Raw genomic sequence first — 13,259 nt, 5'->3', positions numbered from 1 at the left:
ACTACCCACCACTGCAACCTGTATGCTCTCATATTCGTCGCTAAACCTACTGGCTCCAGGTCATCTATAGGTCTTTGCTAGGTAAAGCCCCGCCTTATCTCAGCTCACTGGTCACCATAGCAGCAACCCACCTGTAGCACGCGCTCCAGCAGGTATATCTCACTGGTCACCCCCAAAGCCAATTCCTCCTTTGGCTGCCTTTCCTTCCAGTTCTCTGCTGCCAATGACTGGAACGAACTTCAAAAATCACTGAAGCTGGAGACTCATATCTCCCTCACTAACTTTAAGCACCAGCTGTCAGAGCAGCTCACAGATCACTGCACCTGTACATAGCCCATCTGTAAATATCGCATCCCCCATACTGTTATTTATTTTGCTCCTTTACACCCCAGTATCTCTACTTGCACACTCGTCTTCTGCACATTTATCACTCCAGTGTTTAATTGCTATATTGTAATATTTTGCCACTATGGCCTATTTATTGTCTTACCTCCTTTATCCTACCTCAATTGCACACACTGTATATAGACTTTTTTCTATTGTATTATTGACTGCATGTTTGTTTATTCCATGTGTAACTTTGTGTGTTGTTTGTGTCCCACTGCTTTGCTTTATCTTGGCCAGGTCACAGTTGTAAATGAGAACCTGTTCTCGCCTAGCCTAACTGGTTAAATAAAGGTGAAATATTTAAAAAATAAAAGAAAGATTTATAATCGTCGCTTGCGATACGGCTTTCGAAACATATGGCCCTTATCTTTCATCAGCTAAAAAGAATCCTTCAAATAAAAAATACTTACTGTAGCAGTTTGCACATATCCATACAGCTATGGGTGCATCCATCTGACGAAACTACACTTCTGCTACACTTCCCGAGTTACACAAAGGTGTTCGGAGCACACTTGATAGCTAATTGGCACAGGTGGTCACTTCTGTCTGTTTTCTGTAATCAAGTGCTGTAACATGGAGATATGGAACACTAACCCTAAATAAAGGTGTGTATCAATGTAAACATTTTGGTTTTTATATTTTTTTTTAGATGAAAGATAAGGTTCTTATGCTTCCAAAACCGCACCGCAAGCCATTTCGTGTTAATGTTCAGACCTGTCGTCGGGGCTCTAAACAAAATGCCTTCATCCAATGACATCTATTTGTAATGTAATGGAACTGGGAGTCATGATCAAGGGCTATAGCTAGCTAGGCTAATTGAGGCTACATGCTGTGCTTTCTCCACAACCCCATTCAGATTAAACAACAGCCTACCTTTTGGCTGCTCATTGTGGCCTACTCCTCATTTCCCAAACCTTTTTTATTGGCCAACCTACTCCCTCTTGTTAATCCAGCAGCTGTGTCCGATTTCAAAAAGGCTTTAAAGCGATTATCTGAGGACAGCGCCCCGCATACAAACACATGAAAAACACATTTCAACCAGGCAGGTGCGACACGAAGTCAGAAAAAGCGATATAAAAATGCCTTTCCTTTGATGATTTTCTTCTGTTGGCACTCCAAAATGTCTCAGTTACATCACAAATGGTTCTTTTGTTCGATAATGTCCTTCTTTATATCCATAAAAACTCAGTTTAGCTGGTGCGCTTCAGTCAATCCACCCAGTTTCCCTCCATCAAAATGCATACAAAATTAATCCCAAATGTTACTAATAAACTTTTCCAAACAAGTCAAACAACGTTTATAATCAAACCTTAGGTACCCTAATACGTAAATAAACATTACATTTAAGACGGAGAATCGTCGAAAAATACAAAAGAACGCGCTCTATTCCACGCGCTTGGAAACACTACAGCCAAAATGGGAGCCACCTAGAAAAACTATAATTTCTGGCTCATTTTTCCAAAAACCAGCCTGAACCTCTTTCTAAAGACTGTTGACATCTAGTGGAAGCCCTAGGAACTGCAATCTGGGAAGACTTGGCCTTATAATAAAAGTAATGGTCATTGAAAATAGTGGTAGGCTTTTTTTTGGGATGGTTTGTCCTCTGGGTTTTGCCTGCCATATCAGTCTGTTATACTCACAGACATTATTTTAACGGTTTTAGAAACTCAGAGTTTTTTTCTATCCAAATCTACCAATTTAACAAGCAGTTTACTTTGGGCACGCTTTTCATCCGAACATCAAAATACTGCCCCCTACCCAAGAGAGGTTAATTTTGCATAAATGATTTGCCTTTTGTAAGTTTAAGAAATATTTCGTAGTGTCTTGTTACCAAAAACCCACATATCTTTAAGATATTCTCTAATTTATGTCCCTCATGAGGGAGGATTATGAGTTCACAGAAGTAACAAGTAAAGATAGACCATCGAATTAGTTCATGTTTTTACTGATAACAATTTTGTTTATGAATTATTAAGTGATTCAAATGTGTCATTCAGGTACAAAATTGGTAACAGAGTGACCGAAAAATCTGTAACAGAATGACTGCAACTGAATTGGACGCAACGGGTATTCATAACAGTCACAAACCACAGTTACAGTACAGTACAGTTAAGTACAGAAGACTAGAGCACTAATGAGTAGAGTGCAGTATAATGTAATATACTCTACTTGTCTGTACTGAACTATACTCTTTACTGTACTGTACTCTACTGTGCACTACTGTACTTTGCTCTACTGTTCTGTACTGTACTGTAAAACATACCGTGGTCTCAGCATGACTACTTGTCAAAATAAAGGTTAAATAAAATATTAGACTCTATTTTACTGTACTCTACTGAACTCTACTGTACTTTGCTGTGATGTACAAACTTGTGAAACATAGCTGTCTATGATTGGTACAGATTTGGTCCTGTTATTACAGAATAATACCCAAACATGCAAAGGGAGGATATTCAATTGTTCTACATTTGTGTACCTATTCAGGACACATCACCATGAAGAGAAGGGCATTCATAATTATGCATTTATGTATAGTACAGATCAAGGATCCATGACGCGAGTCTCAGCGTTACTCTGGTGCCGTGAAATTGTCTATATACTGTGCCTTCAGAAAGTATTCATACCCCTTGACCTATTCCACATTTTGTTGCTACAGCCTGAACTCAAAATGTATTAAATAGTTTTTTTCTTACCCATCTACACACAATACCCCAAAGTGAAAACATGTTTTTAGACTTGTTTGTTAATTTATTGACAATGAAATACAGAAATATCTAATTTATATAAATATTCACACCCCTGAGTCAATACTTTGTAGAAGCACCTTTGGTAGCGATTACAGCTGTGAGTCTTTCTGGGTAAATCTCTAAGAGCTTTCCACACCTGGATTGTGCAACATTTGCACATTATTATTTTCAAAATTCTTCAAGCTCTGTCAAATTAAATGTTGTTCATTGCTAGACAACCATTTTCAGGTCTTGACATAGATTTTCAAGTAGATTTAGTGTAACTCGGTGTAACGGTTGTGAAATGGCTAGCTAGTTAGCGGGTACGCGCTAATAGCGTTTCAATCAGTTACGTCACTTGCTCTGAAACCTAGAAGTAGTGTTTCCCCTTGCTCTGCAAGGGCCGTGGCCTTTGTGGAGCGATGGGTAACGATGCTTCGTGGGCGACCGTTGTTGATGTGTGCAGAGGGTGCCTGGTTCGCGCCCGTGTCGGGGCGAGGGGACGTACTAAAGTTATACTGTTACATTGATGCTGTTGACCCGGATCACTGGTTGCTGCGGAAAAGGAGAAGGTTGAAGGGGGGTGAGTGTAACGGATGTGAAATGGTTAGCGGGTACGCGCTAATAGTGTTTCAATCAGTTACGTCACTTGCTCTGAAACCTAGAAGTAGTGTTTCCCCTTGCTCTGCAAGGGCCGCGGCTTTTGTGGAGCGATGGGTAACGACGCTTTGTGGGTGACTGTTGTTGATGTGTGCAGAGGGTCCCTGGTTCGCGCCCGTGTCGGGGCGAGGGGACGCCATAAAGTTATACTGTTACATCGGCCACTGACGAACATTCACTGTCTTCTTGGTAAGCAACTCCAGTGTAGATTTAGCCTTTTGTTCAAGGTTGTTGTCCTGCTGAAAGGTAAATTCCTCTCCTAGTGTCTGGTGGAAAGCAGACTGAACCAGGTTTTCCTCTAGTATTTTGCCTGTGGTTAGCTCCATTCCGTTTCTTTTTATCCTGAAAAACTCCTCAGTCCTTAACGATTACAAGCATACCCACAACAATATGCAGCCACCACTATGCTTGAAAGTATGAAGAGTGGTACTCAGTAATGTGTTATATAGGATTTGCCCCAAATATAACACTTCATATTCAGGACAAAAAGTTAATTGCTTTGCAAATTTTTTTGCAGTATTACTTTAGTGCCTTGTTGCAAACAGGATGCATGTTTTGAAATATGTTTATTCTGTACAGGCTTCCATTTGATCAATCTGTCAATTAGGTTAGTATTGTGGAGTAATGACAATGTTGTTGATCCATTCTCCGTTTTCTCTTATCACTGCCATTAAACTGTAACTGTTTAAAAGTCACTCTGGCACATGAATTAGGAAGACGCATATATCTTTGTAGTGATTGGTAGTATTGATACACCATCCAAAGTGTAATTAAATCTCCCTCATTCACTTTCATTTCACATCCAGAGCTCGGTCTGGCGGACATCTCACTCTGTCTGTACTTGACCCGTCTTCTTCGACACACCACCTCCCTTTTTATCGTCATTATCATCAAATTCAGATTCAACTTCTGCTTTCCTAATTCTCCTCGACATCTTCTTCCTTCTCTTTCGAAATCCACCTTTTCCTGTCCCAATATTCCTCTTCTCCCGGCTTTGCTATTCGTCCCATCGTCTAGGCTGGATGTGCATTCCTGGTAATACACTCATGCCCCCCGTGGACCGGTTCATACATACGCAAGGGTGTACAACATCCTACATTTTCTGAAAATCCCAAAATTGAGGTGGAAAATTGTTTTATTATGACAGTACATATATTTGGTATATATATTTTTTCAGCGTCTCGCCATTAAAGCTGGCTAAGGAGGAAAATTATGCCTATGCAGCCTGATTGGAGGATGCTTTATGTATGAGCCTAGTATTACCGGGAATGCACATCAAACCTAGATCTAGCTGCCGCTATCAGCTGCCTAGGCCACACGAGCCATTTAATTAATGGAAAGAGACAAAAAACGCCAAAAGTGTAATGACATTCAGCGATTGTCATTCGGTCTGCACTCCTGTAGCCTGAATGAATTGATGATGCTGACAAAATTACCGTTTTATGTAGAAAGAAAAGTTGGGACACCTGAACGCTCTTAACCCCCCCCAATTGACTTTGTTCGATTTTAGGGGGACTCATGTCTCATTCAGGTGGTCTCGTTCTCTCCAGCAGGTGGCAGCAGGTTAACAGAGTGAAGTCCATTTAAATGACAAACCTAGGCCCAGTTCCATTTCAGTCCCTAGTACCTACGTCTTTTGGGGTTACTGATCTGGAAGGACAGGTATATATAAAAATAATAATACTAATAATAATAGAAAGGGTAGGGTTAAGGTGAATGGGTAAGGTGCAGAAATTGATTAATACCAGTCTATCACAGTCTTGTTCTTTTTCATTGCGCAGCTCTGCTGGCTTAATTATTGCCAGTGATGAGGTATTCTAGACAAAGGCAGATTGTTATTTTTGATTTTCTGAAAAACTTAACTGACCAAAAAATATAAATGCAATATGTAGCGTTAGTCCCATGTTTAATGAGCTAATATAAAAGATCTCAGAAATATTCCATTCGGACAAAAAGCTTATTTCGCTCAAATTTTGTGCACTGTTTACATCACTGTTAGTGAGCATGCCACCCGTGGCGACACCCCTGCCCAGTCATGTGAAATCCATAGATTAGGGCCTAATAAATGTATTTCCATTGACTGATTTCCTGAACTGTACCTCAGTAAAATGTTTGAAGTTATTGCATGTTGCATTTTTATTTCTGCTTAGTATATAACAGAAAGGTCAGTGTTCCTCTGTGTATTCTAATGTTTATGTAGTCCACTGCTTCATGTGTATTTCAATGCTTCATATCTCAAGTACACTTCTAGAACAATACTTACCTGAAACAAATTCACAGGTGATTAAGATACTTACATATTTTTAAGAATGCAGAGCACTATTTCATCTCACAAAAAGAGGATAGGATCATTCTAATGCTAGCACACAACTATCTGGGACCGTATGCATCGAGCGTCTCAGAGGAGCAGTGCTGATCTAGGATCAGGTCCCCCCTGTCCATGTAATCTTGTTCATGGTGATCTAAAAGACAAAATGTATCCTAAACAGCACTCCTACTCTGAGACGCTTGATACATATGGCTCCAGGTCTAGAAGACACAGTCACAGCAATTAGTTTTCAAAGTATTTTATTGTAAATGTTTACAATTCTCCATGTGAGGTTATAGTTTTGACGAGACAAAAAAATGATGATAAGGTAACAAAAATAAATACATCTGTTGAGTAGACAGTGGTAAGGGTAGAGGCGAGTTGATACAGAATTCCTTACTATGAATGAGCTGATTAACCGAGTTTTCATTCAATTAAACTTGCTTGAGGGATTTTAAGGAAAGACATCCTTGTCTGCCATTGTAACCATGACTCTTTTGCCCTCTCTTACTCTTCAATCAAAAGCTACACAGGTATAACATGTGCAAAATGTTTCTTGAAGTTTAGTCTCATCCTTCCTACATGGCTAAATGGTCCAAATGAATTGTATGGACATCATTTCAGCAACAGAAAACATGGATTCGACAAGTGAGTTAGTTTCAGAGGAATGCTCATTGTGACAATAGCACAACCGCAGTACAATTATGTTTGTTATATCTCAACCATAAAGCCAGTGTAGAGAAACATAATGAGCGATGCTAATAATCTGCTCACATAGAAAACATACCACAGGCTATTTTGGCATCATAAAAGAACAAGAGTCAATAGCAATTGCTAAATCAACAGTGGCATAGGCTAAATTTTGCCAACCATTAACATTATACACCCCCCCCCCCCCCCCCCCCCATTTTATAAGCTGAACAGTGGTAATAGCGTCACACACACACAAACACACATTAACTCTTGCCAATACAGTAGGGTCAATGCTGAAACATGGGTTAAACATTTTAGTTACACAGAGGGACACGGCCACTAAAAACAGGAAATGACAAGCAGACCGAGCCCCCACAGGGATTGTCGAGGTAACAGAATAACTGTTCAGACAGAATGTCGCGCATCACCAAACATTACACTCATCCATTCACTCACCTAATACTCTCTTCAGCTCCAGCTCCTTCTAACAGGGTTAAAATTAAATAATAACCCAGAAGAAAACACAGTTTGAAAGACTATTTAAGAAGTGTAAAATCATCTTTCTACATAAAAATACTTTTTGTTCCATTTATCCCCAGAGTTCCGATCAATATAACTGCAGATACTTAAATCTGATCTGAAAACAATATGACGAACATGTAGAGAAACATAATGCCTTTAGTGCCTTATACACACAAAGTGGTCTGAAAAATAGATGTGGAAAACCTCTTCTGCTGGTATGTAAAAGTGACACAGTCGGGCCATAGAGTCAGTGGCTATAGGCCCGCCTGACAAGTAGTGTTCATAGGTCAGTTTAAAATCCTTCAAGTGGTTTGGTCTTTCAACGTTTCTTCATGTGATTGTTGGCCTGTCCTTGTAAAGTCCTGTTAAAGCCTGCGTGGATCTCCATATCAATTGTTGTCTCAGTCGTCTCGACTGGCTCCCTTCCCTTGCCTCATTTCATCCATCCTCACTGATGTGAAAGAGCTGGCAAAGTGAGATCAAATTACCCTGGAACCTTCTAACATATTACTAGTACCCATCCTGACATGACAGGTCAGAGCAGATGAAGCAGGAAAAGACGCGGAGAGGAGACGAGGAGAGGAAGCCATAGTGGACCAATTAGGTTGCATTTAGACAGGCAGCCCGATTCTGCATTTCTTTTCTTCACCATTTGGTCTTTTGACCAATCAGATCAGCTCTGAAAAAGATCTGATGTGAAAAGATCTGATGTGATTGGTCAAAATACCAATTAGTGGAAAAAAATATTAGAATTGGGCTGCTTATGTAAACGTAGCCTAAGATGCAGACCATGTCCAGTTCAGGATGAGCCTGTCTAAGCCAGGCTTCTCTGTCTGGGCTTGATTCTTGGGTAAAGCTGTTGAGAAAGACACACATACTGCTTATTAGATATATTGGAACATTATCAAACAATAATTAATAACCTCTTAATGCAAAGTTATTCAGGAAGGTTTAACTTTAGGAAACTCAGTTGTGACACTGTGACTCACCCCCAAAAGGTTCCGAGGGATGTACCCCTCGGTGTCGCCCATGCGCGCCCACCACCACTCGATCTCGTCCTCATCCTCCCGGCGAACGATTGTCATGCAATCACCCTCACGGAACGCCAGCTCATCAGAATTGTCATTGGAGTAGTCCCACAGGCCGTAGACCACAGCCCTGTTCATAATGCCCATCTTCTCCTGCACTCCTGGAGGAAAGAGGAGGAGAAAGAGGGTTTAGCAGAGCAAGAACACATACACTCATACAAAAATGTACAAAGCATACACACACACACAGATATATGCACGCATACACACAAACTTACCCCAGACATAACACTCAAGGCTATAAGATCAGTAGAAATGTTGAGCTACTAACCGTAGAGGAACTGGGAGCACTGGGTGTATCCCTCCTCCATCTCCTCACACTTATCTGCTGCCGTCTGCATGTCGCTGTAGGTCATAGCAAACACCGCTGCTCCCGACTCAACCAGGAACTTACACACCTGCACGTTATTACAGGAGGCCGCGCAATGCAGCGGAGTCCTGAGAGAGAACGAGAGAGGGAAAAGAAGAAAGAAAGGGAGGAAAAAGGAGTGTGATATTAAGAGGGGGGAAAAAATCATACATTCCGAAATACTTTCAAGTAAGAGTTCAAGTTGGACTGCAGTTTACAACACTCCTATCACTGACTGCAGTAAGAATCACAATCAGAGATATTGGTAGTATAGGGTCCACTCACCATCCATCACTGTCGGCTGCGTTGACGTTGACACCAAACTGCACCAAGAACTTGACGATCTCCGTGTGTCCGGCACAGACTGCGTTGTGGAGGGCTGTGATCCCCTCATCATTTGGCAGACTAGGGTCCTCCACCTGAGAGGGGAGAGAGAGGTGGATACGATTTCACAACTCGCTTTACACACAGACTATTTTACACCCACTTGATAAAAATGATAATCAGCTAAGACTACAAAACAAACATTAAGACTACAGTACTTCACTTTGAGAGGGATGTTTAACCAGCTACCATGCTACCTGCTATTACAAAAACAACTTTACACATTTTCCCTCACTACACACAAGCCTGTTAAAAAGCACTTGTAAACACTGTTCGTCTATGAAAATCTTTGCTTACGAAATACCTTAATAGAGAGCCACTAGGGAATAATATACAGTATACATCTCAGTATACAGTATACATCATACATACACAGACATAGTCTTACCTCGTAGATGATCCTCTGGACCAGGTCAAACTCTCCCTCCAGAGAGGAATCCAGGAGCAGGGCCAGGGGGTTAAACTTCACCCTCATACTGTGGTCGATCCTTTCTGAGCCAGTCTTACGCAGGTTGGTCCTCTTCCCCTAATACAGACACACGGAGGTGAGAACACTTTTCAAACAATGTCATGCCTTGATGAAGTCACACAGCCACTGACACACACTCACAAGGAAGTGTCTAAGGATTTTAGCTAGTGTCCGGTCCCATCTGTGCTCAAACGGATAGAGAGATGATATATGGAGGTCCTTGAGCCACATTTCAAATCAATGCTCAGTTCATATGAATGGGTGCCAGCCCACAATGCCACACCATGCTAAAGAATAATAAACACATTGATAAAAACCATTCGATAGAGTATCCAGAGTATCCATTGAATGTGAATACCCTGGCTTGAAAGAGAGAAAATGTATGAGCGACCTGTTCCTTCAGCTCCTAGCTCAGCACTGAGCTTTTTGTGAGGGGACCAAATCAGTGAAGAAACTACTGGTTTCACTAAGCAACCTGATTATTACTCAACCAGATTATGGTTATTACTGGCCCCATGAAAGAAAGGGCCCTTTCTGGTTCTTAACTCCCCAACGGTCGGTTCATGAGTCCTCTGAAACACGAACCGCCAAACCGCATCACTTAACACCTGCTCGCTTAACCGAGAAGCCGGCTGCACCAATGTGTCGGAGGAAACACTGTTCAACTGATGACCGAGGTCAGCCTGTAGGCGCCCGGGCCACCACAAGGAGTCGCTAGAGCGCAATGAGTCTTGTAAACCCCCCCCCCCCCGGCAACCCTATCTTCTAAATCAAATAGGAATATGCGAAGCAAGAATATGTTAACTTCATGAAGTAGCTAAGACAAAACATTCAATGTAGCCAAAGATTATGGGGTCCCCTAGGTAACACGTATCAAAACGTTGGTTCACAATAACTCCTCCATGGGATTTCCATTCACTGTCATGTCAAACAACACTGTATTCAAAGTGTCTATGATTCCATGTCATGATTCCAACAGTTCACCCAAGTGTTTTGCTCTAAATCGCAATTGCAACATTTGGTTAAAAATAAGGCTTGGATTGTTTGCCTATATCATGCAGCCCTACGTGTGGAAAGGATCTCAAATGAGTGCAGGAAACGCAGAAATTGAAAATCATTTTTGGTTGAATTGAACAGTATAACAATCAGAATGGAGATAGACCCATTAAAATCACTTAGAATATGTTGACACCCTAGGGTCACGCACTACTCATGAAGCAAATTTAGAACTTTTGTTATTCAAAAACGTCAAATAGTCATACTGTCCATTTTATATATATATATATATATATATATATATATATATATTTTTTTTTTTAAATACTGTGATATGATATTTTGGCAATATCGCCCAGCCCTAGTAGGACCCCACTGATAAACCAGCTTAGAGGGGATCAACAATGGAATGCAACTTGTTGTTTACTTACAGGGCTAGAAAATAACCAAAGCTCATTTCATTGTCACCTTTGGATGGGCGAAGAGTGAATAGGTTCCACATCCTATTGCACTTGATCAGGATTAATGTGCTTATATAACCAATGAGAGTGTGGAGGGTGAACATGTACTGTATAATCTGAACAGTCAGAAAAACCCATGATCCGACCATGAGACTAACAACATGAGGCACATACAGTACTGTAGAGTACAGGCGGCTATTGTTAATACATGCTATGGCTTAAGACTGGTGTAAGGCTATTTGCAGCAAGTAGAGTGGATCTGTTTGATCTGGTACTGATGTTAAATGTGACTGATTGCGAGCTGATGTTTATGAATGTCATGGAAGGTACTTTAAATATAATGTATCATCATCAGTAAAACAACAGTGTAACTTAGGGTTCTTACAGGTGGCAATGTGACCTGTCCAGTGACCTCTGGTGCCTGCATGCTGAGAGTGTCCTCCCCCAGGCTCTCCTGCCCAGCCCCGCTGGGGTAGGGTGGTGGGGGGTAGGGGGGGAACTCCTCCGTGAAACTCTCTGGAGGAGGGGTCAGGCTGGGTGGGCTGGGCTGCTCCATGCCAGCAGCAGCAACAGGGGACGGTGGGGGGAACAGGGGCTGGTCAGGTCGCGGTGCAGGATGGGCCGGATGGGGAGGGGCGGTGAACTCCTCTCGTTCTCCCTTTGGGACGGCTGGTGGGGGAGTGTTTTCTGCAGGGAGTGCGGGGAGGAGGTTAGGGGAGGGGGGCAGGACTTCACAAGCCTCAAGTGTTACACTCTCCGGTTGGCTGCCATCCCCACCAATCTGGGCCCCTGGAACACCAGGCCCTGCCCCTCCCTCCTCCTTCACAGCCTCGGGTGTGGTGGGCGTGGTGAGGATGGTCTCCATAGCAGCCAGCGTGGTCTTCTGGTATAGCAGTTTCTGGATGTTGGGCCCCGCGGGGCCCTCGGGCTCTGTGATAGAGCTGCGTTTCTTCAAGGGCCGCGGGGCGTTGTACAGCTTCTTCCTGAGGGCCTCCAGGTCCCCGTCGCTCTGGTGGCGGTAGGGGTTGGAGATGAAGGGCAGCAGCTTGGTGGGGCTGAGGGGACGAGGGGTGCGCTCTGTCTCCCCCTGCTGGCCCTCGGCAGGGGGGACATGGGGGGCCCCGTGGTCCACCTCAGAGTGCTGGTCTGGGGAATGTCGCTGCTCGCTGTAAGGGTTCTCTGGGTGCTGGGGGCCTCCGCTGGGGATCACAGGCTTACCGTACACTACACACACAGAGAGAGACACAGAAATAAACAGAGAGAATCGGTTAGGATTTAAAGCAGGCTTTATAAAAACAACAAACAGACAACCTCTTTTCCTGCTAATAAACAATGACACACCAGGACCAGAGTTGGAGAACATGTAACATTTGAATCAGCTTTTAAGAATATCATCCAGGCAGTATATAAAATCATTTTAAAATAAAATATATATGTTTTATTGTCACACACACAGGTGTAGTGAAATGTGTTGTTTTACAAGAAAGCCATAGTAGTACGTCGCCCCTTGAGCAAATTAGGGTTAAGTGCCTTGCTCAAGGGCACACTGCCAGTTTTTTCCATGCCACTGGACCCGGCCCCTATCTGTTAAGGACCGTGTGGTTGCTGCCCTTGTATCAGTCTCCCGATGTTAACAGAAGCACCGGCTGGGCCCCGAGGGACCCCCTTCAAGCTAATGAGCAGTCATTCTGACTGCAAACGTTAAAAACTTAGACATGAACTCACTAATAAAATCAGCAGCTCTTTGCTGTATTCTTTGACAGTCTCTCTCTGGTTATGAAGTTATAAAAATCTCACGTATGCCAGTATCAAACTTTGCTGTGGCCGGGGTTGTGATTTGAGCTGTTCGATTGATCACCACAGTAGGCACACTCAATTTAGCCACAGATCTCCCAGTCTGCCGGGTAGGTGGAGTGAATCTCTTTCAGACAAATGAAATGCATCAAAATGGGAACACTTTGCCTACCCAGTGCGCAGGGCTTCTGAAACAAGTGCAGCTACTGCCAACAGCGCAACACGAATAACACGGAGAGAAAAAAAAGAGCACAAGCCTTTACACCTTTATCATTGGCTTTTCTACAGAAATGTTTAGTGATCGACTAGGAGTGCCTTGAAGATTGACCGTTTGGTGACCACTGTACTAGCGTTTTTTCCCTCCTCCATTCTTCTCCATGTACACATGCTGCTCTTCCTTCAGAAAAGCATACATCACTACT

At 42.7% G+C, this 13,259-nt stretch overlaps 1 protein-coding gene across 3 annotated transcripts in view; it reads right to left on the bottom strand.

Annotated features, from left to right (window-relative positions):
- Positions 1–6,324: 6,324 nt before the first annotated feature.
- LOC129857260 (apoptosis-stimulating of p53 protein 2-like) overlaps positions 6,325–13,259 on the bottom strand; it is a 53,097-nt gene continuing 46,162 nt past the window's right edge. For all 3 annotated transcript variants that reach the window (XM_055925317.1, XM_055925326.1, XM_055925334.1), the window contains 6 exons: positions 11,429–12,267; positions 9,506–9,643; positions 9,019–9,152; positions 8,656–8,822; positions 8,286–8,485; positions 6,325–8,152 (listed from right to left, as the gene is read on the bottom strand). In XM_055925317.1, coding sequence (XP_055781292.1) covers positions 8,111–8,152; positions 8,286–8,485; positions 8,656–8,822; positions 9,019–9,152; positions 9,506–9,643; positions 11,429–12,267 — 1,520 coding nt within the window. In that variant the 3' untranslated portion in view covers positions 6,325–8,110. The remainder of the gene's footprint in view (positions 8,153–8,285; positions 8,486–8,655; positions 8,823–9,018; positions 9,153–9,505; positions 9,644–11,428; positions 12,268–13,259) is intronic.

The sequence above is a fragment of the Salvelinus fontinalis genome, chromosome 1 (assembly GCF_029448725.1).
Source record: "Salvelinus fontinalis isolate EN_2023a chromosome 1, ASM2944872v1, whole genome shotgun sequence".
Lineage (NCBI taxonomy): Eukaryota > Metazoa > Chordata > Actinopteri > Salmoniformes > Salmonidae > Salvelinus > Salvelinus fontinalis.
The sequence above is the reverse complement of the archived record's forward strand: the minus strand, read 5'-3'. Positions and strand labels throughout refer to the sequence as shown.